Here is a 26,459-nt window from a genome sequence, read left to right on the forward strand (position 1 = left end):
GAAAATAGATTTCCATTACCTTTTCAACGTTACTTTTTAAACTTTCAGTATATCGACTATTGAGTATCACACAGTGACTGATTATTAGACTGCGGATCTTTGTGCATTTATAGGAAATTTGAATGTGCAAGAATCTATATAATGTAAACGATATGCAAGAGTATAAAAAAGATGGAGAGTAAAATTCATGTTATAATACTAGGTTGTCCCATAAGTTCCTGTACACTTGCTACCAATAAATCATTTTATGATAAAATTATAATCATAATATGCATTTATAGGAAATTTGAATGTGCAAGACCTACAAAATGCAAACAATATGGAAGAATATAAAAAAGATTGAAAGTAAAGTTCATATTAGAATATTTGCAGAATAAAATGAATTCCTGTTTAGGTTCAATTTTTGTAGGCACGTTCCCGAAGACTTTATTTTACATAAAAATCAGCAGTCTACTGATTATACAGTCAATTCCTCATTGTAATAAATTAGAGCCAAGTAACTGGAAATCTTGAAGCTAAAATCTGAATATATTATTCAGGAAAAATATATTAAGTATATTCAGCAAAGTATATTATTCTAACAGTACTTAGATGAATATTTCATGTTTACATCCATGTATCTCTGTAAACAAAATATCTACCAGTATAATTGAGATTTCACCTAGCACTAAAATAATATTCAAGACTGTAATATTAAGAATCCATTACATTATAAACTATACGATAAACAAAAGAACATGTATCGATGACTGCATTCCATAAGCTGGAAAATCATACAAAATTTCTCTGTAATACTTTTCGCAGCTAGAATTTACAATCCGCAAATAAGAAAATTACTTAAATTAATTTATATTAAATGTACATGTGTACTATTAATAAATAATGAATCACGATTGCAAATATTCTCTTCTATGTGCCCCTCGAAACAAAGTTCAAATATTATTATTATTACAAATAAAAGTTTCGTATAACTAGAACGTAATATGCAGATTACAGTGATTATATCAGAGGTGACAAAGAATATCTAGAAAGCTGCAAAAAGGATGCATATACGTGTACACGTAAAGTCCTATTTATTTAATATTTTAAAGTATATAATAATTCGTATTACAATGTTATAACTGTATAACAGTAAACAATATTGAATATAATCGATAAGAATACTTGTGATATGCCACTAAAACTGGCAAGTAGAATATTTACACGTGATAGGATGCCGCATCATCGATGTCTCGTTAAAGAGATATGTTGTACAGACGAAAAAATTGCAACATCAATTTTGTGATAACTCGTAAGGACTTATTAATAACGGTATTACAGCGGCAGCTGGGTAGATATCCTAACTATTATCACAGATGGAAAGAAGACATTTATTATATTATTATAGCATATTATAGCATATCGATCGTGTCGTATTTTATCACCGAACATGACAAATTGTTACGTACTTTGCACATTTTGCACATTTTGCCCGCTACGATGTACCTTCTGCCTTTTAATACACAAACAATTTCGCTAGTAAATATGGTTTTCGGAACGATTAACAAAACTTTTTGCTTGCAAACGTGAAAATGCTCGAGTGATTGGTTACTTTAGTCGCGTATGCCGATGAATTATTAATTTAAGCTATAATATTATTACAAATACAGATCGCTCGCATCATATTTATAAAAAAAGAAAAAAAATAAGCAAAAAACAGAAATTTCTTCACGCATACTTACAGATACAATTCCATACGTTTTTATATTGTTGCATTGCCAAGTTTTTCACAAGATTACCGTACTAAAATTATTGTTACCGTGAAAAATACATTCGATTATCAATGCATCGAGAAGTTACAATTTCGCCTGATTTTAATTTTCTTTTAAAATACAAAAAAAAAGCTCGTCTCGATACATTTAAACAAAATTTTTAACCTTTTGACTGCGAAGGATGTATATATACATATACTCTTGAGAAAGGCTGAGATTGTTTATATTCGTTAAATCATTTTTTTTTAAAATATCAGCCTATAGAGGATGGTGAGACGAAATTTTTTTTATATTTACAGTTTATTCACACGACCCTTAGTTTCGAAAACAAAAGTTGAAAAGTACGTTCTTATATATAAAGTATGTGTACGTATGTATAGACAAATAAGCTCAGATAAATGTTTAAACAATAAATCAGTTTTCAAACAATATCACCTTATAGGGAATGATAAGAATGTTCATAGAACTTTCAGTTTCAAAAATGAAAATTCAAAACTTGCAAGACCTTTTCTCTCCAAATTCGATTACATTTAGAATGGTGAAAATAAAAGGATTACTTGGCAATTACTTATTTGATGAATTTGATAGAAATATCACCTTATACAGAATGACAAAACGAAACTTTCTTATATTTACAGTTTATTCACATGACGCTTAGTTTCGAAAACAAAAGTTGAAAAGTTGGAAGTTCATTACAAAAATTTTATTTCAGGCAAAAAGGTCTTCCAAGTTTTCAATTTGTATCTTTGAAACTAAACGTCCTATGAATAAACTGTAAAGATAAGAAAATTTCGTTTTGTCATTCTGTATAAGGTGATACTTTTTTTTAAATTCGATTATTGGACTGTTGTTTTTTTACTTTTCACTGTCATCTTTCAAGTTTTTAATTTTTATTTCTGAATGTCCTATAAATAAACTATAAATAGAAAAAAGTTCCGTCTTATCATTCCTTATAAGCTGATATCTTTTTAAAATTCACACCTCTACGCTTCTTAAAATTTCCAGCAAAAATCGTCTCGCAGTCAAAGAGTTAATTAATGGAATGCTTTCTATGCCAATGAAAAAGCTTGCCTCTGCCATACCGTAAACAATTTCTATCGCTTAGTATAGTTCGATTCGTTTAGAGCGCAAGAGAAAAATTAATTGACAGGAACCTTAAACGATATAAAATCAATGTTAAACGTTATCTGGACTCATTAATAATATTGAACGCCTCTTTTGTGTTTAACATTAAACATTATTAGCAATATTCGGCTCTTATGGTAACTCGTTAAAAAGAATATTTCCTGTAAGCGTACGAATCTTAAATAAATCATATTTTTATTCTGCTCAATTTGGACGAAGCTTTGCATAATGTATGTTACTTTACGTTACATTTAAATGCCATACTTTCGATAAATTATGTCGCGTTATGCAGAGCTCGAATAAAAAACAATTAATTTAATTCTCTTTTTCTCCTTTTTGTGCTGATTCTTTCGTAAGTCGTACAATACAAATAGGCCTTTACATTTTTAGAGCACGTAACACAAAATCTGTTGCTTACAAAATTATTTTCGCTAAATTAATACTACACACTCATGATATTCGCATCCTATGTATATCGTATGTTACTAGCGTCAAAGTATACTTCTAGGAGAATACACAATTCGATGTTGTAATTTAAATATAAAACTTAATAGTTTTAAAAGAATCATTAACATTACGTTTATGAGTACACGTTTCTTCTATCGCGTATCCTTTGTTTTAATTCACTTCTGTCATTGAGAGAATTGTTAATAGATCATGCATTTATACAATGCCGTTAACAACATTTCTTTTTATGCTGCTTCGTGCTTTTCCTCAGATTCACTGTTTCGCTGGTTTGTATAGCTTGGCGTTCCTTCCTTTCCTTCTTGGTCTTCAACACCTGCCGTGTTATCGCCAGAAACATCTACATTAACAAATTAGCGCAAACTGAAGTCAATGCACGATCAGTCTCCTACCTTTGTTAACAAAGGTAACGCAAGACACTTGGACTATTTACTGAAATTTTCTAATATGTATCAAATACAAGTTCAACTCACTTCTTGAACATTGATATTGTCCTTAGCAGAAGTCTCGAATAACTGGATTCCCATCTGATTGGCAAATCTCTGCGCATCCTCCGTCAAGACAACTTTCTCGTTGGGTGAATCGTTCTTATTTCCTACAAGTACCCTGTTGACCACATCGCAATTCTGTTCGATTTCATGCAACCATCTTTTAACATTAGCAAACGAATCGCCACTAGTCACGTCATATACAACTATAACACCGTGTGTGCCCCTGTAGTAAGTTGAAGTTATTGTCCGAAAACGTTCTTGCCCGGCTGTATCCCAAATTTGGAGTTTTACCCTCTCACCGTCTAGTTCCACTGTTTTTATTTTAAAATCCACTCCTATTGTCGTTATGTAACTGCCATTGAATGTATTGTCGGCGAATCGCAAGAGCAGTGAACTTTTACCTACACCTTGAACACAGAAAAACAAGAATGTAATTAAAGGTGTGTCGTTCCTCGGATTGTATACCCATGGATCATAGTTTCATTGTGTACATAGACAACTTATAGATTATGAACGGGCTCAAAATACAACATAAGTCTTACAGGTGCCTTTTAAGTTTGTCTTCTTTGCGAGAGACAAATCGTGATGGAGTTAAGGTTAGGTTCAATTATCAATTAACAATTTTCTGTCGATTATAAAATGTGATCACGGTCTAAACGATTGTTTGGTAAACTGAGAGTTGTCTTTGCGATGACAAATAGGGATACAAATTATCGTATCGGGGGCAAATGTGATATTTAGCTGATGTTTGTGTACATTTCAGCAGCGTCGGAACAGTAAAGTTAAAGTTTTCAAGCAACGAGTAGATCATTCGAAAGATGTAAGTTTATTAACGTTGAGATTTCTGTTTAATTACATGGCTGCAGTATGAATTTACATTGTCTATAGTACGTTGAAACTGGAGTAATGTATGTATAAATATTATAAACATAATAAACTGTTGTGCATGTATTTTGAGTAATGAATGTATTCGACACAAGTATTGGTGCACTTACCGCTATCACCTATTATTAGGAGCTTAAATAAGTGATCATATTCCCGTGCCATTTTGACATGTATGACGTGCCAGATTATCAAACGTTCTCTCTGGAAATATGGACGATACAGCCGTTGTATCGTGAATTGTCCCAATTCCCGTCGATCAGACGTGACAGACGATAGAACGGAGTTTGTGGAAATTGCGACAAGGCTCGCGGCTTGCCCGAAGTAAAGGACTCCAGTATCAAATCGGCGCCATGTTTATTTGCCGCGATATCACGATTCATTATCACTACCGAGAAAAAAAAAAAGAAACGTTATGTTTGTTAAAGATGACGCCTACCCCGTATCATACTCTAGCGATCGTCGCGTTCCGCTTGTTTTAAAGGCTGCATTTTTATGTAACAGTAACAATTTATTGTATCGTGTATTAGTTGGAATTGGTTGGAAGAGTAGCATATTTTTAGTAAATCGAGTTTCCTTGTAGAATGTTCAATTATTTGATCGTTTCTTAAGAGAACGTAAAAATGCAGCCTTCCTTGGCAACGTTGGATTTTATATTCGGATAGATTGTTAGATTTTTATAAACAATTTAGGGGTATAATACCGTATAGTCATGAATGTATGCGTATCAGTTGTCAATGGCCACCATTAGACTCGTGAGACCATTCAGAGTTACTCACTATAGTTACTCATCATGTATAGTGAGTAACTGTGAGTAACTTTAGTATTCTTCATCTATTGTCCTTTGTAACATTCTCTATTATGAAGAATAAAATAATTAGTTCAAGTATTAGAATAAGTAATTTGATATTTTTATAATGTACCTTTTAAAGTTAATAAGAAGTAATAAATAAATTTAGCAAGAAGATTCTAATAGATTCTCTCTAATAAAATGGCCATCGTTAGACCCATTCTTCATCTATTGTCCTTTATAACATTCTCTCTATTATGAAGAATAAAATGATTAGTTAAAGTATTAGAATAATTAATATAGTATTTTTATAATGTACCTTTTAAAGTATAGGGGATAAACTTATTTTGAACAAGGTTCCTGTTTAGAAGTCTCTAATAAAATTAGCAAGAAGATTCTAATAGATTCTCTCTAATAAAATGGTCATCGTTAGACCCATTCTTCATCCATTCTCCTTTGTAACATTCTCTCTATTATGAAGAATAAAATAATTAGTTAAAGTATTAAAATAAATAATTCAATATTTTTATAATGTACCTTTTAAAGTATAGGAGATAAACTTATTTTGAACAAGGTTCCTGTTTAGAAATCTCTAATAAATTTAACAAGAAGATTCTAATAGATTCTCTCTAATAAAATGGCCATCGTTAGACCTATGAGAACATTCAGAATTGTTTGCATCCAGAAATCCCATGCATTCTAGTTCCATCCTATTTACCTTAATAGTATATTCATAAGTTTGAATTATAAGTTTTCTGTATTCTATTTAGCATAGTCTAACACAGGAATAGGCAACTGGGTATGGTAGCGTAAACATTATATTAGATGATCAATGCCTGCATTCCCTCAATGCATCCTAACTTCTAACTTCTTCTAATTCTAACGATGCAGAATATTGTCAGTTCTTGTGTTTAAATTGTTTTTATTAAAATAAATAGTATGAACTAATTTTTAAATTTATAGTCAGCGCTCTCTGGCGGTAAAACGTCCAAGTTTATACAGGACATAACCTCAAACTTTCCACGCTAGGTGGCGCCATCACTACACATACTTCCTTACCGACTGATTTTCAAACTATTCAAATTTCAAATAATCTATCATTTCATTTTATTGATATATAAGTGTATAAATTCACATACAGCTTCCATTTTGATATCTCCTGGTGTTCCGGAGTTTTTATTATTTTCTTTTTACAATATTATTAAGAAAATAATAGAAAAACTATGCTTATAGGTTCGATATTTTTTTTTTGCAATTATTTCTGAGATTTTTATTTACTTGTCGAATCTCGAAGAAGCCATAGCGTCGACAGATCCCAGGAATGCTCTCATCTGAAAAACACACATTATTGGCATTATTATTACATATTATAGGATAGAATAAGGATAGATTAAGCAAAGTTTGTAAGTGGAAGTAGGAGGGTATTCAACCCTATTCAAGCATTAGAATAAATGCATACATATTCAAACGTGTAGTCGTCACAAAAAGTAAACGATTGCACTAAAAAATAGTAAAGGAATAGTTACAGGTAGATGAGAATCCGAGCGTCCAAAACGTAGGCGCAGAGAGGGCGATCGTTGAGATTTCCTGGTTATTAGATGTTCTAATGGAATACCGCCAAATACAGTATTGTGTAAAGCATTGCGTTGCATTAGCAAATTGTAGAGCTCGTTGATATCATCCGCCAGAATCTTCTCTGGGATCTCATCTGCGAACATACATTATAAATTAAGCAGTCGAAAGGAAAAATTATTCTTATTCATATAGATAGCAGTAGGAAAAGTCATCGTATCTGGACAAGTTTGTTCAAATTGCCCTTGAATCACTGTATAATTATATAATTATATAAATATATAAATACCTTCTCCGTAGTCCATGTATTTTTCAATCCCAAAAGCGAAACCGATGACAACAAGCAGCACCATACATTTTGGAAAGAAGTTTCTTGACATCTTGTCAAGGCTACCTGAAAATAGAACAATACATTAAATTTGGAAACAATTCTTGTTGAAACTCAGTTAATTTCAAACGAAACAAAGTAATAATTTGTTATATTCTAAATAAATGTATGCGTTACAGGTGTTCAGGCTAAGGAGAATAATTTTTCTAGAATAGTTTTCGTTTACAATCTATCTATCTATCGATCAGCTTCTCATTGCCCAGAGGAAACAGACTAATCTTCTAAATTCAATATCGAGTTTACTCATAGAATTAATTTTAATTGCCTTCCAATCAAACACATGCAAATACAAATGTAAATCTAGATACACTCAATTAATTTCAAAATTTCCCTTCTTCTCATTCTATAATTACTTTGATGCTAATCAAAGCAATGCGAATCGTATCCACTGCAACAACAATCAAAGTGATTTCATCCAGCTCGTGTGTTTCCATTGTACACATAAAACAAAAGGCGCTTAACAACTCTAGCCGGCTGAGAAATGTTCACATTGTTCACTTTTATGGAATGCAATTACTACGTTAGATATTTAACAAAGGTATTCATAAACGCAGAGACATTAAATCGTAACGAGAGCTTACAAAGGGTTTAATTACCCGGCAAGCCAATTAAACTGTTTAGCCAGGATAAAGGGATTCAATTTGCGTAATTACATTGCGACATGATCACGCTATCATTCTTAATCTCCTTCAAGGCTCATTCTTTGTTTACCACTTTATAAATATATTTAAAATAATTATTTGGATCTTAATCTGAAACGAACACGAAATTTGTTTGTGATTGGTGTTTATCTCCAACCGGAATGTTGAATTACAAGTTTAGTTTTAACGAAGAGGAAATTACCAAAATTTATTTATTAATATCTATCGACATGTTATTCTAATTAACTAAAGAGGATTAATTGACTAAAGAGCGCCAAGTATTAAAATGAATAAATGAAAGACAGAAGGCTTCTGACAGAAAGGGTGGTAAATGAAAAAACTTACTCTATCACAGACGATGGAATCAAGAACGTTCCAATAAGCTTGGTTGCTCGAGGGATCCCAATCTTGGGAACTGTGATCTTGCACCGTGCGAGTAACGACGCAAAGTGAGGTAGTGTCGAGGGTGACCCCATATTTATATATATGTAATACACCCACCCACACGTGGACATGTTTACAAGGGATGTGGACACAGATGCCTAAGAACCAACCACGCGATGATCTCGAGCGCAAGCGCGCTTCCTACCCTCCCACGCTCAAGTAGAAGTCCTCTGCAGATCTCAGAGTATGGTACAACGAGGCATCCAGGTGTCCATTGCATGGATGTGATGCGTCTCTTCAGCATTGGAGGTATTCGCTGAGAGATAGTAGCAGGAAAACATCTCCACAATGGCCAGATTTTGGGTTGCTGGACCAAAATTCCATCTCATCTGCCCTCCAGATGTTGAGGATCAGTCCAAAGTTGGCTTTGTTCGCAGAGCAATCCTCATTTCTTGAAATATTCCCTTCGAGCTCATTCTGAAACTTGCCATCTTTGATGTCACCGTACAATATTTTGATCAACTACGAACAAGATATTCATAATTGTAAATAAAAAGAATAACCGAAGGCATGTGTTGGCTATTAGAACAAGAAAATCGTGACTTTCCATTCGGAAGTGGAACAGAGAAGACAAATTACCTAGGAAATCGATACGGGGACAGGAGAGGGCATTAAATTACATTCTAATATTAACGCAAATGGGCACTTGAACATCTCGTCCCTAATGTCTCGATAAACACGCCTAAACGCGGTAACGCTACACCATTGGCATAAAAAAGAATAAACACAACTCCCAATGAGTCTTGATCACCCTGTGATCATCCTACGACAGATGAAACATATGTTTGCACATCTTCCTATTATTTATTAACCAACTAATTGATTCGTTCTTTACTTTCTAAGCGTTCGATACTGCTAGACGTTATCTTTATTGAATCTATTAACGTGGTATTTATCACGCGATAACTGTTCAACAAAAAAATCTTGAATCAGTCGACTCAAATAGCTAGAAAAAAAGGGCATTATCAACGTCGACATATGGCCAGAAATATTAAAGCGCCATTTGCGTGGAGACTGGTTAAATATTCCAGATAATTAATCCAAGTAATTTAAACGCGAGCAAATGTGTGCTTAAATTCTGAATGATTCATTTTTAGGAAATTACTGTTTACTTCGGTGTTTCATTTGGATGAATCAGGGTACCATTTCACCAACAGACTTCTAAATCTGGTACTTCGTTCTCCGAGTGTCCTGGTGTTGCATAAATTACACGTATGGTATTCGTGAAGCCTGTGTTTTCGCGCCACGTGCTGACTACGACGACCGCATCGCCAACTTTTATGTACCTCTTCCTTCGCATGGAATCGATACCGCTCTGTACTCGCGCGTCTATGTCTTTACTCCAGTCAGACAATGGCTCTTCTGCAATTATATTAATATTGTAATGTATCTTGTAATGTATTGTAATGTTATTAAATTGCTCTGTATTAAATGATTCCGTAAATCCAAGGATTGTGAGAAAGAAAGAAGTAACAGAGAGAGAAACAGATTCTTGGATGGACACCATAATAAAGTTAAGTAACGGAAGATAGAGAGCAATGTAAAAACTCTGCATTTACTTTTATAATGGAATGGATGGACCCCATAATAAAGTTGCAACCACCGTGCAACTACTCCATAGCGCGTGACCGCGAGAATCGGGCATCGAGGACGATACATGGACAACAAAACAGCGCTGCGACCAGTTGTCGTCGTGACGACGATCGCGGCGGCGTTCAATTTTAAAGAGGTTTCCACTGCTCCTATGGAAATCGCCTGCGCAGGATCTGCAGGTATCAGCACCTGTAATTACAGAATAATATATCATTAAATATATTTAATGTATCATAATTTATAATATATTATACATATATAATTTAATATAGCTTCTGGAACGAAAGATATATTAGTATAATTTTCCCAGGCTACCTTGTTCCCAAGTTCATAGAAAATTTCCTTCTGCCATCGCGCGCTCTCAGCTTCCCTGCACACCACGTCCACAGATTTGATTAATTCAGTCGTCTCTTTCGCATCCAAACTTCCAGTCTTGAGAAAAATTGTGTCGACTCCGTTCAATACTGCATTCGCAATCAAGTTCATATCAAGATTCGATTCGTCCTTGCATACGTCGAATCCTAAGATAACTGGTTTTCCTATCTAAACAAAATTGGCAAATGAAAATGTTATCGTAGCAATTTTAAAAGTCGATTTGACCACTCACTTTGATACACTTTGCGATAGCAATCTTTTCGACAAGAAATAACTTCTCACTTCCAGCATCGGTCTCAAGGCTGGCTCTGTCCAGAAGTATCCCATCGGCTGCTCTCAGAATCTCATCGAAATTCTCAAAACCTTGCAGCGAAGAAATCTTAGCAATGATGCAGACTCTAGTGTTACCTTTGCAAATAATCAAGCTGTTAAACATGTAATTTTTAAATTGTTCGTAGAGGTGCACTTGGATTAGACATACCCATCTCTTCAAAGCCAGTTTTAATGGTATGTACCATCTTCTCACTTCGCGTATGATTTATTATAACGAAGTCACATTCTAGAAAGGAAGCCAATTGGATGTGTTCCTGGTCCTTCTTCGAAACCTGTGGCAACTCAACTACGCTGTCCAATAGTTGCACCAGCTTTCCATCCCTTACCATGCCTCCTTTTACTACTTTGCAAACTACGGATGCCTCACCTGCGATAGGGAGAAATTTGATCTCTCTTTTTTATTGTCAAATATGTCAAAATATTAAATTAAATATCAGTGTTGGTAGTGGTTTGTAGATTAACTGGATTACGCTATAGGTTCTTGTCCTTCACAATACAACTGAAATTAAATTAAATATCAATTCTGGTAGTGGTTTGTAGATTATTGGACTATGCTGTAGGTTCCTGTCCCTTGCGATACAACTGAAATTAAATTCTGAAATTAAATATCAATTCTGGTAGTGGTTCATAGATTATTGAACTACGCTATAGGTTCCTGTCCTTCACAATACAACTGAAATTAAATTAAATATCAATTCTGGTAGTGGTTTGTAGATTATTGGACTACGCTGTAGGTTCCTGTCCTTTGCGATACAACTGAAATTGAATTAAAAATAAATTTCAACAGTTGTTCCTAGATTATTGTAGCAATAAATCTTTCCAACTAACGGACACAAGCGACTCGCAACTCAACGCTGCCTCTATCAATGAGAATTCTGTCCCCAGGTCGACATATTCGTGGCAACTCTGGATAAGATACCCAAAAACAGCTCCTACATCCTGCTCGTTTCAAAGTATCGTCCGTTACCAGTTTCACTGCATGTCCTTCCTTCAGTTCAGCGTAGCCCTGCAAGTACAAACAATTAAAACCTGCTTTCATCTGGATCTATCGTTATATCTAGGGGAAATAGTACAAATGAAAAACGATTTTAAAACAAGCAACTCGACATCAAACGATTCCTTATTTAAATAAGCATCGACCTTAGTAAATGAGAATCATACTATGCTGTTCTTATCACCACGGAATATACCAGTCCTTATCTCAGGACCCTGAAGGTTCATCGCAATACCCAACGGGTAAATCTCGCTGGTGAGCTCGTACATTTTGTTCCCAGCGTCTCTGATGGATTGCGTGGTGATTGCATGCCACTCCTCCTTTTGATGAGACATGTTCAAACGAACCATGTTTGCGCCCGTCGTCATCATGTTAACGACGGCGTCGGGATGAGAATTTGCAATGCCTACGAAAACATAATCAGTCCTGGGTAAATATTCGAGGAAAGATTGTTTGTTTTTGTTTCTTTTCAGTAACGAGATTAGGACATAGCCATTGCCTTACCCAAAGTAACCATAATTCTGGTGAGCCTCGCTAGATTAGGCCTGGAAGCTACATCGAGTCGTGTATTATGTTCAAGGAGAGTATTTTGATGAGCTGCTTGTATCTGGTTGTCGGTTAAAGCATAATCTTCAAGCTGTATCTAATCATAATCGTTACAAATATATTTCTGCTGTTATATACCTCGTTAAACTTATCTTATGATATGTTCTTCTTTATTATAAAGTTTTATTACCCATGGCAATCGGTGACCATTTGTCCTTTTAGCTATAGGTGCTAGTTCTCTAGAGCAAATCATGACGTGTCTTGCTTAATCGAATATACAATACTTGACAATTTTATGCATTTTATGCCTGAGGCGATGAGTATGTTAGTAATTACAATTAGAATTAGATGTCCATTTTATTAGTTTGAGATTGGTTAATGGCTGGTGGTTACATGTGACACAGATGAAAGAACTTGAACACAGCAACGTTTTGCTATCAGAAGAATTTAGAATTGCTTTTGAATCGTTGCTGTATTTGCTCTTTAATGCTACCTGAATTTATGATGGCTCGTCTGGTACGTGCTCTCTGAAAAATGGGGAACTAATGAAGAAGCGTTTAAAATAAAATACACTTTTTTATTCATCTTTATACAGATTCTGAAATCCAGTAGATACTCTTCAAGCAGTTAATTCAACGATTCACTGGTTCGAGCAAATATCTCGCTTTGTCATATACGTGCGTATACATATATATTTAGGTGTACTGCATTTAAGTAGTAGGTACTTCGTAGGCTGAATAATACTGCGACTACTGGCATCTTCGAATTTATAATGTTTCAATGAATTTACTATACCCATCGTACATATAAGTTACATAAATACTGAACTTTCAACATCTACAGTCGCTGAATCCTCGTTTCTCTTTTATGGTCAGCCAGTATGTTTTTAGTCAACATTTCTAGAAATATAAAAAGAACATAACATTAATATTTAGGTCATCAGTCATAGGTTATGTTACTTAGCATGCAATTAAATATTATATTGTTCTCTTTCTTTCAATTAATCTATTTAAGCAGAAGAAACTAGATAATGGAGTTATATTGTTAAAAGACATTTAACTACAGAGTTAACTACTTTAAAATTGTAGAAAATTATAGAATGTCTTCGTAAAAGTCTCTTCCATCGCTTTCTGTTCATTATTCTACTTAACCAGAAGAAACAACACAATTGTATTATCAAAAGACATTTAAATACAAAGCAGAGTGAACAATATTTTAATATACTAAACGCGTTAAAATTGTAGAAAATTATAGAATAAAATAATAAATTACGTCTTCGTAAGAGTCTCTTCCATCGCTTTCTGTTCATTATTCTACTTAACCAGAAGAAACGACACAATTGTATTATCAAAAGACATTTAAATACAAAGCAGAGTGATCAATATTTTAATATACTAAACGCGTTAAAATTGTAGAAAATTATAGAATGTCTTCGTAAGAGTCTCTTCCGCTATGTACAGAGCATGCATCTTCGTCTTCTGAAACTTCAATGTCTACGTACACAATGCGAAGCGTATTCGTAAATCCTGAGCCCTGTTTCCACCCAGTGACGACTACAACAGAGTCTCCAGTTTTAATGAAACCGCGACTCTTGCCGAAGTTCAATCCAAACTGAACGCGTACATCGACGTCCTTCACCCAATCGGGCAATGGCGCGGCTGCAGGCAGTAATTAAACAAAAATTACAATTACAATAATCAATCCTACGGTTGTAAAATATGCGCTTAAAAATCTACAAGTCGTTCGCTGTACAAGTGTTACTTTTAATAGTAGTTTTAATTAATTTTAATATTAAATAATGTAACTAAGAGTATTAATCGCGACATTTTTTATTACCGTCGTAATAAAGTGGAAGAATGCCACGATACAGATGCGCCTGTCTCGCGACCTGGTTGAATCTGGTCACAGCGATAACGGGACAGCGAGGTCTGTACTTGGCGACCAGGTGCGCGGAGCGACCCGTGGTTGTGATTACTATAATGGCAGTAGCTAAGCATTTTATGGACTCTTCCACAGCAGCGATAGCTGTAGCGTGTGTGGCGTCGATTGGAGGTACAGCTTTGCTCTTGAGGTCGTGGAATATCTGTGTCTGCCAAATGGCGGCTTCTGCTTCCTTGCAGATGTTGGCCATTGTGCGCACACACTCCAACGGATAGTCTCCTTTGGCAGTCTCGCCTGGAAATGATAAAAAGTTGAATTTATGAGCTCATGAAATGAAAGACAGTGACGAGAGTTTGTAAAGTTTCTATACATTCTTCTAGACAATTTTTAGTTTAAGATTTTTATTCAAATTGATAGGGATTCACCTTGAGAATTTTTAAAAAAAGTCAAACTACATTTTTAAAAAATTTGGTTTTTATTTTAGAGAAAAACTTTGTATATGTTTTTCGTAGGTTTCCGTGAGATCTACACGGAAAAAAAGTTTGAATCCAAAATGTTCATTATTCAAGGAGCTACGAATTTTTGAAGATTTTTTTCCCGCCATGAAGAACTAAAACATTGAATCTTTGGTAGTTTGATATTTTTTAAAAATTAAAAAGAATTCGAAGTTGCACTTCTAAATAGTAAAATGGATGACTGGTAACTCTACAGTACTATTAGCGTCTAAATACCTGATAACATGACGCAATCAGCACCGTCGAGGACAGCATTCGCTACATCAGATGATTCGGCTCGCGTGGCACGTGGCTTCTTCACCATGGACTCCAGCATCTGCGTGGCGCAGATCACCGGTTTCCCGACCTTGTTACATCTGCTGATCATGCACTTCTGCGCTAGGAATACTTTCTCCGGCGGTATCTCGATACCAAGGTCACCGCGAGCGACCATGATGCCATCGGAAGCCTCGATGATTTCGTCAAGGTTCGTCATGCCTTGCTGATTCTCGATCTTCGATATTATCTTGATATTCTTTCCCTTCTCGCCAAGGATCGCTCGGATCTCCGCCAGGGCCGCGGCGTTCCTGATGAACGAGGCGAAGATCATGTCTACTTCTTGCTCTACTCCGAACTGCAGATCAGATTTGTCCTTTTCGGAGACAGCGGGGAGGTCTACTGGCACGCCAGGGAGATTTACGCCCTTGCGGGAACCTAGCATACCTCCATTCTCAACCGTGGTTGTGATGGAGTCGGGACCTGCGAGATAATAACGAATAAATGCCAGTTTATGAGAATAAATTGGAGACTGAATTCTGAATTCTTTCTGAAATAGTGTTCGGAGTACGTACTGACTGCGGTGACGATAAGAGATATCAAACCATCATCGACGTATACGCGGTTTCCAACCTGCAGCACTTTGGAGATGTTATCGTAGTCCACGTAGACCAGATTCGCGTTTCCTTTCTCTGCTAAGGATTTGTCAGTGGAGAGCTTGAAGGTCTGACCTTTCACCAACTCGACTTCAGCGGATCCACCCTGGTGGAGTAAGAAAAGATTATTGTAGTATCGAAAAGAACAAGTATAGTGTTCATTATTGGTTATGTATATATAGCAGAGTTGTATATATCTGAGAATTGACCTCTCTTTTCATTCCTACTTAGTAGATTGAGCTATATTACAGCTATATACATGCTCCGCAGTATATATAAAACCTCCATAAACCCAGCGATGAACATTTTTCCAGGCAATGATACAATAGCTGAAGGGTACGCAGGACTAGAAAGGACTACGTACTCCTTCCAGGAGCCCAGTACGAATTTCAGGTCCCTTGGTGTCGAGGGCAATGGCGACAGGGACGTTGATGCCAGTCTTGGCAGTGAGATTCTTCTGCGCTTGCCTCACGTTAGAGATGGTCTCCGCGTGATACTCGTGGGATCCGTGAGAGAAATTCATTCGCGCGATGTTCATGCCCGTCTCGATCATCTTCTCCAGCTTCTCTACAGGCCTCGAAGCGGGTCCGATAGTGCAAATGATCCCTGAGAGTCGCACAAACGACGCGCGACTCTCGATGTCGAGGGCGCACATGTGGTCTAGTTGGCTTTGGGCGTACAAAGCCTGGGTGTTGGGTTTCCCAGACATCTGCAAAGTGTAAGAGAATTAGATGCAAGTTGCATAAATATGTCATTGGTCAAGCAATGTAACTCGAAAGCACTTTGAAACTCAGTACGAACAAATTTGTCCAAGCGCTATAAGTTCTCTAAAGGTTCAATTCGTAGAGTTAAAGTGGTACGAAGAAGATATCCTTGAAGCTAGCTGTAATGCTAGCGGAGTAATGTGTACACACAGCATTCGTGTAACGAGTGATCTATAATTGGCTTCTTAATTACAATAATATGAGAAAGCATTTTTACAATGTTTCTCAAATTTAACAAGGTCTTGGCTTCTGGCCTTGCTCTTCTGGCACCAAATGTGACTTGGAATTTTTTAGTCGGAATAGATACTAGCAACACTGTGCCAACTAATTGAGATCTCGTTTCACATTGTGTTCATGCTTATCGTGTTTAAAGTTGCTTAAGATAGCACTGATGGCTATCAGATAGGATTTAATCTTTTAATTGGGGGACATACACTTATGATACAAGTTCGTAAAGATTGTAACAGCGTACAATAAACAATATACTTCATGAATAACATAGGGGAAGATATTTTCGCTTTGTTGTTTGTTATTTTATTGTTGCCTACTTGGCAACAAGGTGTTCGTTGTGCAGTCTCCTGTGCATCTACCTTACGCAACGCTTCAACAAAGATGGATTCTAAACAATTTTTCTATTTCTTAATAAGCTAGAAACGACTTGTGCATTTTTCAGTTTAAACAGTAGCATGAATTTGTTTAGCTATCAGTAATTAATGAATATCCAGTACACTTTCAACTCAGAGGAAAAAAATACTTGAAACAAATATAGACTTTAGTTTTGAGGGAAACTAGTACATATTTGGTATCGATGTAATAGTAATTGCTGTTCTACGGTCCTGCAAACCAGTACAAGGTTTGTGCACACATAATTACATCAACGCATGGATATACATGTGTGCACAGGTGTACAGAAGATTAATTGCAGTTCATAACAGGGTTCATTTAGGTATTGATGAAGATTTACCAATCGATGAACTGCCTCCTTCGCGACCTGCTTTAATACAGCACATTTTGCGACCATTATGGAAATTAAATTGAGTGGAATAAACCCACAGTCGCTGAAATTAAATAAAAAAAAAAAAATTAACATACATCGCTGGCATAATTTAAAAATGTTGGCGAGTAATAATTCTCTTCCTTCTATTTTCCATGTTCAATGTTGTTTAATTGACTCTTTGACTGCGGGAGGTGTAGAGGTGTGAATTAAAAAAAAATATCAGCTTATAGGGAATTTTTTTGTATTTACAATTTGTTCATAGGACGTTTAGTTTCAAAAATAAAAAATAAAACTTGGAAGACCTTTTCCCTGAAATTCAATTTTTCTAATGAACTTCTAACTTTTCAATTTTTATCTTCGAAACTAAGCGTTCTATGAATAAACTGTAAACATAAAAAAGTTTCGTCTCATCATCCCTTATAAGCTGACATTTAAAAAAAATTTATTTATCTAATATAAATATTTCTCTAAGTCAATTTCTCAAAGGTATATACGCCCTTCGCAGTCAAAGGGTTACTGATAGCCACTGTCCAAATGCATATGTTTCAAGCGTGTTAAAAAATAGAAGATGAATTCTAGGATTATCCAGTCAGACCGAAGCAGCCACTGGTCTTCTGGGGACTTCTCACTTATCTATAATTATGCTAACAAACAACGATAAGAGTAGAAAAGATAAAGAATATACAAGCTACTGGATCCCAGTGTAACTACTGGGCTAAGAAAAATTCCGGAGCACGTGCTTAGTCACATACCCTATGTACAAACATTCTGCATGGTTGGTCACAACAATTTGGAGCTACTATAAAAACCAATGTAGATAAGAAACGCTAAAAACATCAAAACACTCAAAATAAATACACTGCAAACTAATATCCACGCTACAAGGCCTTCCATAAATTACATGAAGCCCTCAAACAAAGTGTACTCATACTTCCTTACAATTCCTTACACGGAACCAGTTAAAATCTCTAGAAAAAAGGCTTACGTAATCTATGAACAGCCCCTACATGCCCCTAACTGACTGGTGAGGTAAAATACCTTGTCGTCGCTGGTAATCCAGACCATTTTTGCAGGCTGCGCAAATAAATACGAGACAGGAATTAGTGGCAATATTGTTCGGGCACCTCGTCTACATCTGTCTGCATTTGTCGGTGCGCACTGCTTGTAGGGCAAGCAATGGAGGGTTCGCGATGAGCAGAAGTAGAGAGGAAATTTGGAGACGTCCCAGGGACGTGCCAGACGATGGCGATGCCAATGCACACAGCATTTGTACCAAAATTCAAGTCGAGGCATTCTACATATTTTTATATGCTTTATAGGCTTGATGATACAGCAAACATAGAACAAATCCACTTAGATAGGGTTCAAATTATACTATTTAATGTTATACTAATTATAAGAAGAGTTTTGGTGGAAAGATACATGAAAATTTCTATGCTGGAAGACGAGTGTTACTATGCCGATATAACATTAATTTATATTTTTAACGATAAAGGTGATTGAAATCACAGGAAATAAGATAAATTCTAGAAGAATGGAATGTAACCTCTGTAATTGTCACTAAAAATATACATACTTCTTACATCGTTCACCTAATCATTACTGATGCAGTCATTCAAAATTTCATATGAACAAGTATCAAGAAAGCCCGCTCAAACTATTAGACGATAAATTACTCCAACTACATAATTGTTAGATTGGAAATGTGAAAAATAACCTACAATGGAAGATGACATATTGTATGATACATACAAAACGACCGTCTGCATTGATTACCGCCACCGTCTGAAGATGTCTGTGCATCCATCAATTATTTCATTTCTAATTTATAAAAACGAATTTCTAAGTACAAGCTTCAAAACTTCTACGAACAATCTTTAATAAGAAAAAACAAAATAATTCATAGAGAAGTAGACTAAATATATTTCTTAATATTTTGGTAACTCTTAAGAGGAGAGCAAAGATAATCTTAGAGATCCTAGGTCGATCTAATGTGCAAGGCACACATTGCAGGAGAATAATTTCCATTTTTCTCTCTAAGAAATACGCGAGGATTTAAATAATATAAATTATTTAGAAACATTGCGTGATAGTTTCGTGTGTTATCCGTACAAATCTCCCTCCCTACGGCTCTAAAATTACAGGATTGATACGTGTTCAAGGATTATAAAAGTTGTACGAAATGAATCGGATGACTTTCTCACAAAATTACGTAGAAAGTCTATCGATTCCATAGGTATACTCAACAAACCTTGGTGTGTAGAGATTATTTAACAGCTAACACGTGTCTGTTTGATATTAAAAATATATACTATATATGTATATATCAATTAATTTCAGCATTGGAAGCCAATCTCTTTCGCTACATACTCCCAATTAATATATATATACGTAACATACTTGGAATTCAAACAATTTCTGTCGTTCCGATATAAAAATATTCCAAAATATTGAAACCGTTGTAAAAGTATTGATACCGATCAATGTTAAAATTAATGTGAAATTACTGTACAACTTTTCTATTTTTATCTGATCGATTTCCAATAAAGTAGAAACCACGTCCAATTATAAAAGTTACGAATAGCTCGAAAGACGTGATAACGGTTTCGTGCGACATTGAACTTTTGGCAGCGCGTTAGAGTAAGTGCACTGGTTCAAGGTTAACATTAGTTGCGTTAAATATTCGGTAAATACATTGCTGGCATCGCTATGTACCTAGAAAAAATATTCACGAGTTCATATTTCAATAATGTACGTGACGAGAATGAATGATTAAGTAAAAAATACGTAGAAAAAGAAATTCTAAATATATATGATAGTGAACGAAGGATTCTTTGAATTGTTTAATTTTATATAATTAATAACACAAGTTCAGAATATAAAAGGTGTGCGAACTGCTTTTGTCGTTACCTTTTCGAATCGATTAGACCAAGCACGAGTTTAACGAAAGGAAAATTCAGATATTGTGCAGATATCAGCAAAAAACAACGTTCTCCAGTCGACAGCCAGTAGGAAACTGATGTTTTAAGGACAAGAAAGGTCACTATCAGTCGTTACTTCCTACTTAGTTAACCTATCTTCACTATCTTTTGGCTGATCCTCAACGGGGCGGCCACTGCGATACCAGGTTTGGCTCCCGATCGCGCATGCGCATTGGTTTCGGCGTCAGTGAAGTATCTAATACGACCATAAAACTGGCGCCCTCAGTCGCCCGAAAGAAAAATAGAATTGTAAGTGAAAATTGGAAATACTTCTTAGCATGCAGTAATATTAATTGTGTGGATAAATTATAATATAGGGATAGAGGTTGAAGTAATTTTACAGATGAAATGCATTTTTTATAATTAAAAAAATGGTTTTCCTGGTTTTGGCGCTAATCGTTGCTATGGGATCATACTTTGTTTCCTATAGCTACAGCATTGCGCGCACAGCTTTTTTCTACGCGCATGCGCGACTGGGAGCTAAATCTGGTATCACAGGGCGGCCATGACAGACTCTCTGATTGGGCCAATGGGCTCCAATCGGAGAGCGCGAAAATTGTGATCAACTCTCTGATTGGTCCCTCATATAAATATACATAACCTTGATAATTACGCGTTATAGTTAATTTAAGTTAAACTTTACAACTTATTAATTATCTAAAATTTCAAATTAGTTATATTATTTATTCATCATAGGAGTATCTCTATATCGAATATCCTCCAATCAGAGAGCGCGAACACTGCGATCGACACTCTGATTGGTCCTTCATATGAATATACATAACCTTGATAATTACGCGCTATAGTTAATTATAGTTAACAAACTGAAACATTATGGTTCGTTAACGATCTAAAATGTCACGTTTTGTTATGTATTAACTCGCAAAGATGTTTTTTAAATTCATTATATGTACGCTTATTTGTTGACGTATCAAAATCCAATATGGCGTCCGAAGATTCTTAATGCCGCTTTTTATATATTTAAATTCTGAACTTGTATTCGACCATATTCGACTGAATTTATGGAGGTGAGTGTTTTACGAATGTAAAAGGACGAAATTTAACAATAATCTGCTTTTACGAACTTATAACGAAATAATAAAATGATAATTAACGTTTCCCGCCAAACGTGATTTTCGTTTTTTCCCCACAAGATTTAATTCAATTCTTCCATTCAATATGCAAATACTCCATGCTCTAACGATATATCTATCATTTTATAACATTCCAAAATGTTAGAGTATTATAACAACATATAATGGACACTATATATATACTACTGACACATTTTGGAGCACACTCATCCAAAAGTGCTCCGATAGTAAATTTAATATAAACAGTTTATACTACAGTCATTTCTAATCGTCTAAATTTGTTTCAGAATTTTACATCCAAGAATGAAATAAACTTCCAATGAATTACAAGGGGCCAACTGAACTTCTGAACGTAATGCAGACAAATTCAGACATAAATAGCAATGAAATAGAGCTAACTGAACATCCGAATGTAATGCAGACAAATTCAGATATAAATAGCAATGAAATCGTCTCATCAGACTCTGTGGACAAAACAAATGGACCAATGAACTCCAAATATTACTACAATACGCAGCTCAGCGATACTCCAACGAAAATGTTGAACAGGATTTTCTGCAGTATGCAGAACTCACTGTGTACAGGTCCTCCGAATAGCAGCAAAGATTATTCGGGAGACTGTACGCTGCTGGATAATTCTACAAAATTGAGTCGATGTAAAAAGTTGTATACTGATAGAGAGTCGCCTATCGATCTTCCTGGTATGAAAGACAGTAATACAAATATATTTAAATCGAAACAGTATCTGCATCCTGCGTTAACTGTTAAATGCAACTTTGAAAAGAGACATAAAAGTTACAAGAGACAGAAGAGAAAACAGTTTTATGTATTTAACATGGATTTCATAAATGCTAGTCAATTCGATGTTTCACAGAAGAAAAGAAGAAAGAACCAGAGTTCGATATTAAACGTCTCGAAGAAACACGTTGATCCGGTTGATAAATTCTCGGTTGATCGATTTATAAGTACAGATGGTAACAAAGGGAGTAGTCTTTTAAATCCTGTAGTTCGTTTGAAGCGACTGTCCAAGTACGATATACAGATGTACACAAGAAACCCAGTAGTTTGTCTAAGGCGACTAACAAAGCTTGATATACAGAAATATGTGAAGTCAAAAAGAAGAAAGTGACAAATGTTACGACGTAAGGTTTCAAATTGTAAAATGTATCAAAATTTCAGTAATTTAGTTGCGAACAAATTGTTACATCGACCAGTACCTGAAAAATGTTTCCTATGATACAAGATACCAAATTTTCTTTGGACTGTATGATATACTTCTATCATATATTTTTATGCATTTCGTACTTTTAAATGTTTCTTATAGTAATATCGAATGGCTGTGAGTTCAGCTCTTTTAAAATTTGTCCAATTCTTGTGGAATCAAAGATTGAAATGTATTAAAATGTATAAAATGAAACTTCATGTCTTAAAAAGAATTTTACGGTTACTATAGTTTCTAGTGGCAATAGTAGGCATGAAAGAGTCAATATTTAACAACGAGCCAACAGTTCCGATAAGGACATGTACAGATTGAATTTTAGTATGAACGAGGTCGAATTTGTTCAAGAAAGTATGCCATACAAGCTGTATTATATTGTATTTAAAGGAAATTAAAGTATATATGATTTTACCTATAATAAAATTTATAAACGGACAAAATTATATTTTATTGTGTACTATGTTTCTCTTAATTTGTTAAAAAGAGAATGTTCTCCTATTATACACTAAAATATAAATAATATTAACGTAGCAACGCCATACTTCTGGAAAAGCAGCACCTATTCACTATGATCCTTGATTCAATAATAATGCTTTACACAAAAGAAATAACGAAAAATGTACAAAATTTAACATAACACTTTACATACACAAAAATGTATCAAAAAAGTAAAAGTTCACGATTTTGGTAGTCGATATAGGCCACCTGAGAATAGTAGTTGATGTTCCCTAACTTTCCTATCAAGAAATTGCCTCAATTCAGGGAGACCGCATTCCATTGCTCCTGGACCTTGCGATGCAAACATTTTCAGCATCTGATGAATCCTTTCCAGAGGCATCGAGTCCAAGTTGGTCAGCATCCCAACGATGTAAGACCAAAACACTTGCAATTCCTCCTCTCTCTGATCACTCGCAGAGGCCATTGCACTTTCAACTTCCTCTTCTTCGACAATGTCTGACAGAGTCCTGTTCTTCGTTGTGCTTTCCTCTTGCAATATGAAAGTATCATTGGAGCTTTCTTTCAGAAGACCTTGCGATACCCAAAAAGTTATCTTTCTCCTGAGCACGGTTGCTGGTACGTGCATGACTTCTGCGAGCTCTTCCAAAGTCCATTCTTCTGCAAAAATAATTTGAGGATTAATTAAATGTTTACTGTTATGGGATGGACCACTTAAAACTTGTATTATCGATTAGGGATTGTATTTCTTACTTTTGTCCTGGAAATGTAAGATTATAGTAGCATGTATCGGAGTCACATTTATATCCAACTTTCTATCCTTCAATTCAATCTCTAGCGTAACATTTCCAAGATGAGGTTTCCAACAAAGCGTTCTGTTTCCCTTCAAAGTTTCAAACGCTTTCACATATTTCTGCAACTGATTCTGCACAAACTTGGGTAACTCCAGCTTCCAGTTTTCCTTGAACGGAGGCCAAAATTGCGCAGACAGAATCAAAGCAGACGTAGGGAATTGCTCCTTCTTCAGACTATAATTAGTGTCCGATTGTATATATCCATCTATTCTCTTAGAATCGTACACATCTTTCAGCATGACTTCGCAGTAGTGAAGCTGATTCTCTCCGAAACGCCTTTTCAATAACTCCAAGTAGCGAATTTCCCTTTCTGTATGATAATTTAATTGAGATAGTAATCTATCAGCCAATAAGGTTCGATATTCGTTTACAAATAAGTCCTGGCTTCCATATATATTCACCAACATCGAGATTATATCTGACATTCTACGCTGCGCTGATTTCGCTGAAGAAAAGGAACAAATTCGTATCGCATACAATATGTAATACATAATCTTTTCATATCTATACATACCAGGATCAGCATCGACAGGATCAGGCATCCACTTGTCCCAATTCTCATTTTCTTCGTCGCCAGAACAATCATCCAATTGGAGAGATTCGCCTTTGACTAACTCATCTGCCAGATCGCTGGGGGAATCATCGAGTAGATCACTCACAACGCAGCGCACTGTGTCTTCTCTAGTCCTCAAGTAAACTCTGGATAAAATGGAATTCACGTATCAATTGTAAATAAATTTAACGAGAGTTTAATATCATTGTAACGTATAAACTGATAATTACTTGATGGGTTCTGTTATGGTTTCGAGAAGGACTCCCGTAGGATCCAATTGCCTTAATGCTCTTATGGCTGCGATGTAAGCTGTCAGTATATCCGATGTGTTCACACCTGGATGCAACAATCTTGTTTTCAATGCTTCCTGCAGGCTCTCTACCAAAACCTTTCGTAAGTCCGTTCGTTGCAGACAGATATGCAGATCGTCTATCGCTGGCTGAGAATCAGGATACTCTTAACATAAGACAAATTATTATACACGGCGTAATAAATATGCAACAATAATAAGTAAACTTTAACGTAAAGAAATACCTATTATGATATCGAAGAGTTGTTCGATTCTGAATCTTGTGTACGTCTCATACAAAAAATAGGTCAATTTTTGTTTGAATTTGTCTATAGTGTTACGAGTTTCATCGCTTAGGGACACAGTCTTCGAAAAGCCACCGGAGTATACTCTTAATAACCAACTCATGACAACTGTTTCGAGCCACTGTAAGATCAAATATTATAATTAATATCTTTCGCTTGAAGTTAATGCAAATACAATCTACAAATTATGAGAATCTTACATTTTCTAGCGATTCTAACTGCGATACATCGAACGTTTTATCGCAGGATTGATTCACGTGGTTCTTTATATGTACGTGGATCAGTGATGTAAGAACGTTACCCACTAGTCTTTCCAATAGCTCCAATTCAATCAGTTTCCTGTTCGTTTCGTGAAACATGATCACTATCATTTGACAGCAACATTTTTCTATCTCCTGGTGGCAACCTATGCACTGAGTAGAATCGCTAGTCGTAGTTCCTACGTAACAGATGCATCGTATTAATAAAAACTGCACGAACAGAAAAACAATTTCATGTAAGAATTAAACTCGGATATCAGTTACCGTGCATGGAATTGTCTGTACAACAAAATACATTGAACGCAATTTTATAGAATTGCTTTACAATGTGTTCGTAATGAAGCGGCAGTTGACTTAACAACGTAGAGCGTACAATCAGCTTGAACTGACCAAGTACATCGTTTCCGATCGGCATAGAAGTCTCCTGTTGCGTGAGATACTCCAATTTCTTCAATACCGGTAAAAATTCAGTTACGTGGATATAGAGTCCATCCACTGCACATTTGAAATTATCAAAGCCTTGTTGTCCATCAACGGTACCCATAAATTTCTTCCAAAACACAGGAGCCACATTTGTACGAATGTGTTTTTCTACGTGAAAAATAACCATTCGTTTGATTAAATGCGTCAGGTTTAACGCCTTCGCCTCGTTGATTATCTCCGTGAATTCTTCGTCTGTGCATTCGTTTTGTATCGTACATTCTCCTGATGTACTCAACTACAGCAGTAGAGGTTATGGTATACATACGACTTTGAGAAATGGATAAATTTTTGTGAGAAGATACACGTAATGGTTGCGAGAGTGGATATTAATTCGTATTCAACAAACCTTTTCGTTTAGAATAGGGAATGCGTGCAATATTCGAGAGAAAATATCGGTTGGAGTGTTGTTGGAGGCAGACATATTGGTGACAAGCATGGCTGACCAGTAACCGCTCACTAGGTGTCACTAGGGCTCAGTGAGTGCTCACTCGAATGAATTTATATTTA

The 26,459-nt window shown here is 35.5% G+C and overlaps 6 protein-coding genes across 10 annotated transcripts; 1 reads left to right on the forward strand and 5 right to left on the reverse strand.

Annotated features, from left to right (window-relative positions):
- Positions 1-1,050: 1,050 nt before the first annotated feature.
- Positions 1,051-5,638, reverse strand: LOC128896765 (ras-related protein Rab-35). Its single transcript, XM_054160227.1, has 4 exons — positions 5,418-5,638; positions 4,828-5,102; positions 3,815-4,239; positions 1,051-3,681 (listed from the first exon to the last, which is right to left on the reverse strand). Exons 2-4 carry the CDS (start codon positions 4,877-4,879, stop codon positions 3,553-3,555), a joined length of 606 nt encoding a protein of 201 aa, XP_054016202.1. The 5' UTR covers positions 4,880-5,102; positions 5,418-5,638; the 3' UTR covers positions 1,051-3,552.
- Positions 5,639-6,596: 958 nt separating this feature from the next.
- Positions 6,597-9,312, reverse strand: LOC128896767 (short neuropeptide F-like). Its single transcript, XM_054160228.1, has 4 exons — positions 8,451-9,312; positions 7,366-7,470; positions 7,031-7,212; positions 6,597-6,835 (listed from the first exon to the last, which is right to left on the reverse strand). Exons 2-4 carry the CDS (start codon positions 7,454-7,456, stop codon positions 6,779-6,781), a joined length of 330 nt encoding a protein of 109 aa, XP_054016203.1. The 5' UTR covers positions 7,457-7,470; positions 8,451-9,312; the 3' UTR covers positions 6,597-6,778.
- A 28-nt stretch (positions 9,313-9,340) lies between these two features.
- LOC128896984 (pyruvate kinase PKM-like) lies at positions 9,341-12,643 on the reverse strand. The gene is made up of 9 exons (XM_054160599.1): positions 12,581-12,643; positions 12,349-12,487; positions 12,012-12,250; positions 11,679-11,856; positions 10,999-11,217; positions 10,750-10,925; positions 10,458-10,685; positions 10,109-10,331; positions 9,341-9,911 (listed from the first exon to the last, which is right to left on the reverse strand). Exons 1-9 carry the CDS (start codon positions 12,641-12,643, stop codon positions 9,697-9,699), a joined length of 1,680 nt encoding a protein of 559 aa, XP_054016574.1. The 3' UTR covers positions 9,341-9,696.
- A 303-nt stretch (positions 12,644-12,946) lies between these two features.
- Positions 12,947-20,531, reverse strand: LOC128896754 (pyruvate kinase-like). Of its 2 annotated transcripts, XM_054160212.1 has the most exons (8): positions 20,369-20,531; positions 18,497-18,532; positions 16,062-16,406; positions 15,617-15,803; positions 15,003-15,524; positions 14,227-14,565; positions 13,892-14,048; positions 12,947-13,289 (listed from the first exon to the last, which is right to left on the reverse strand). In XM_054160212.1, the coding sequence occupies exons 2-8, from the start codon at positions 18,521-18,523 to the stop codon at positions 13,277-13,279; spliced, it is 1,590 nt and encodes a 529-aa protein (XP_054016187.1). In that variant the 5' UTR covers positions 18,524-18,532; positions 20,369-20,531; the 3' UTR covers positions 12,947-13,276. The 2 variants fall into 2 exon arrangements, with proteins under 2 accessions (XP_054016187.1, XP_054016188.1); XM_054160213.1 differs by lacking the exon at positions 18,497-18,532.
- A 734-nt stretch (positions 20,532-21,265) lies between these two features.
- On the forward strand, positions 21,266-23,282 carry LOC128896764 (uncharacterized). The gene is made up of 3 exons (XM_054160226.1): positions 21,266-21,467; positions 21,821-21,869; positions 21,930-23,282. The coding sequence occupies exons 2-3, from the start codon at positions 21,853-21,855 to the stop codon at positions 22,660-22,662; spliced, it is 750 nt and encodes a 249-aa protein (XP_054016201.1). The 5' UTR covers positions 21,266-21,467; positions 21,821-21,852; the 3' UTR covers positions 22,663-23,282.
- A 141-nt stretch (positions 23,283-23,423) lies between these two features.
- Positions 23,424-26,414, reverse strand: LOC128896752 (anaphase-promoting complex subunit 2). 4 transcript variants are annotated; one of them, XM_054160208.1, is made up of 8 exons: positions 26,299-26,401; positions 25,734-26,187; positions 25,410-25,648; positions 25,150-25,330; positions 24,846-25,071; positions 24,577-24,761; positions 23,962-24,507; positions 23,424-23,868 (listed from the first exon to the last, which is right to left on the reverse strand). In XM_054160208.1, exons 1-8 carry the CDS (start codon positions 26,386-26,388, stop codon positions 23,429-23,431), a joined length of 2,361 nt encoding a protein of 786 aa, XP_054016183.1. In that variant the 5' UTR covers positions 26,389-26,401; the 3' UTR covers positions 23,424-23,428. The 4 variants fall into 4 exon arrangements, with proteins under 4 accessions (XP_054016183.1, XP_054016184.1, XP_054016182.1 ...); XM_054160209.1 differs by having other exon boundaries at positions 23,962-24,761; positions 25,734-26,219; positions 26,299-26,414; XM_054160207.1 differs by having other exon boundaries at positions 23,962-24,761.
- Positions 26,415-26,459: the final 45 nt, after the last annotated feature.

This window comes from Hylaeus anthracinus, unplaced genomic scaffold, assembly GCF_026225885.1.
Source record: "Hylaeus anthracinus isolate JK02 unplaced genomic scaffold, UHH_iyHylAnth1.0_haploid 11978, whole genome shotgun sequence".
NCBI lineage: Eukaryota > Metazoa > Arthropoda > Insecta > Hymenoptera > Colletidae > Hylaeus > Hylaeus anthracinus.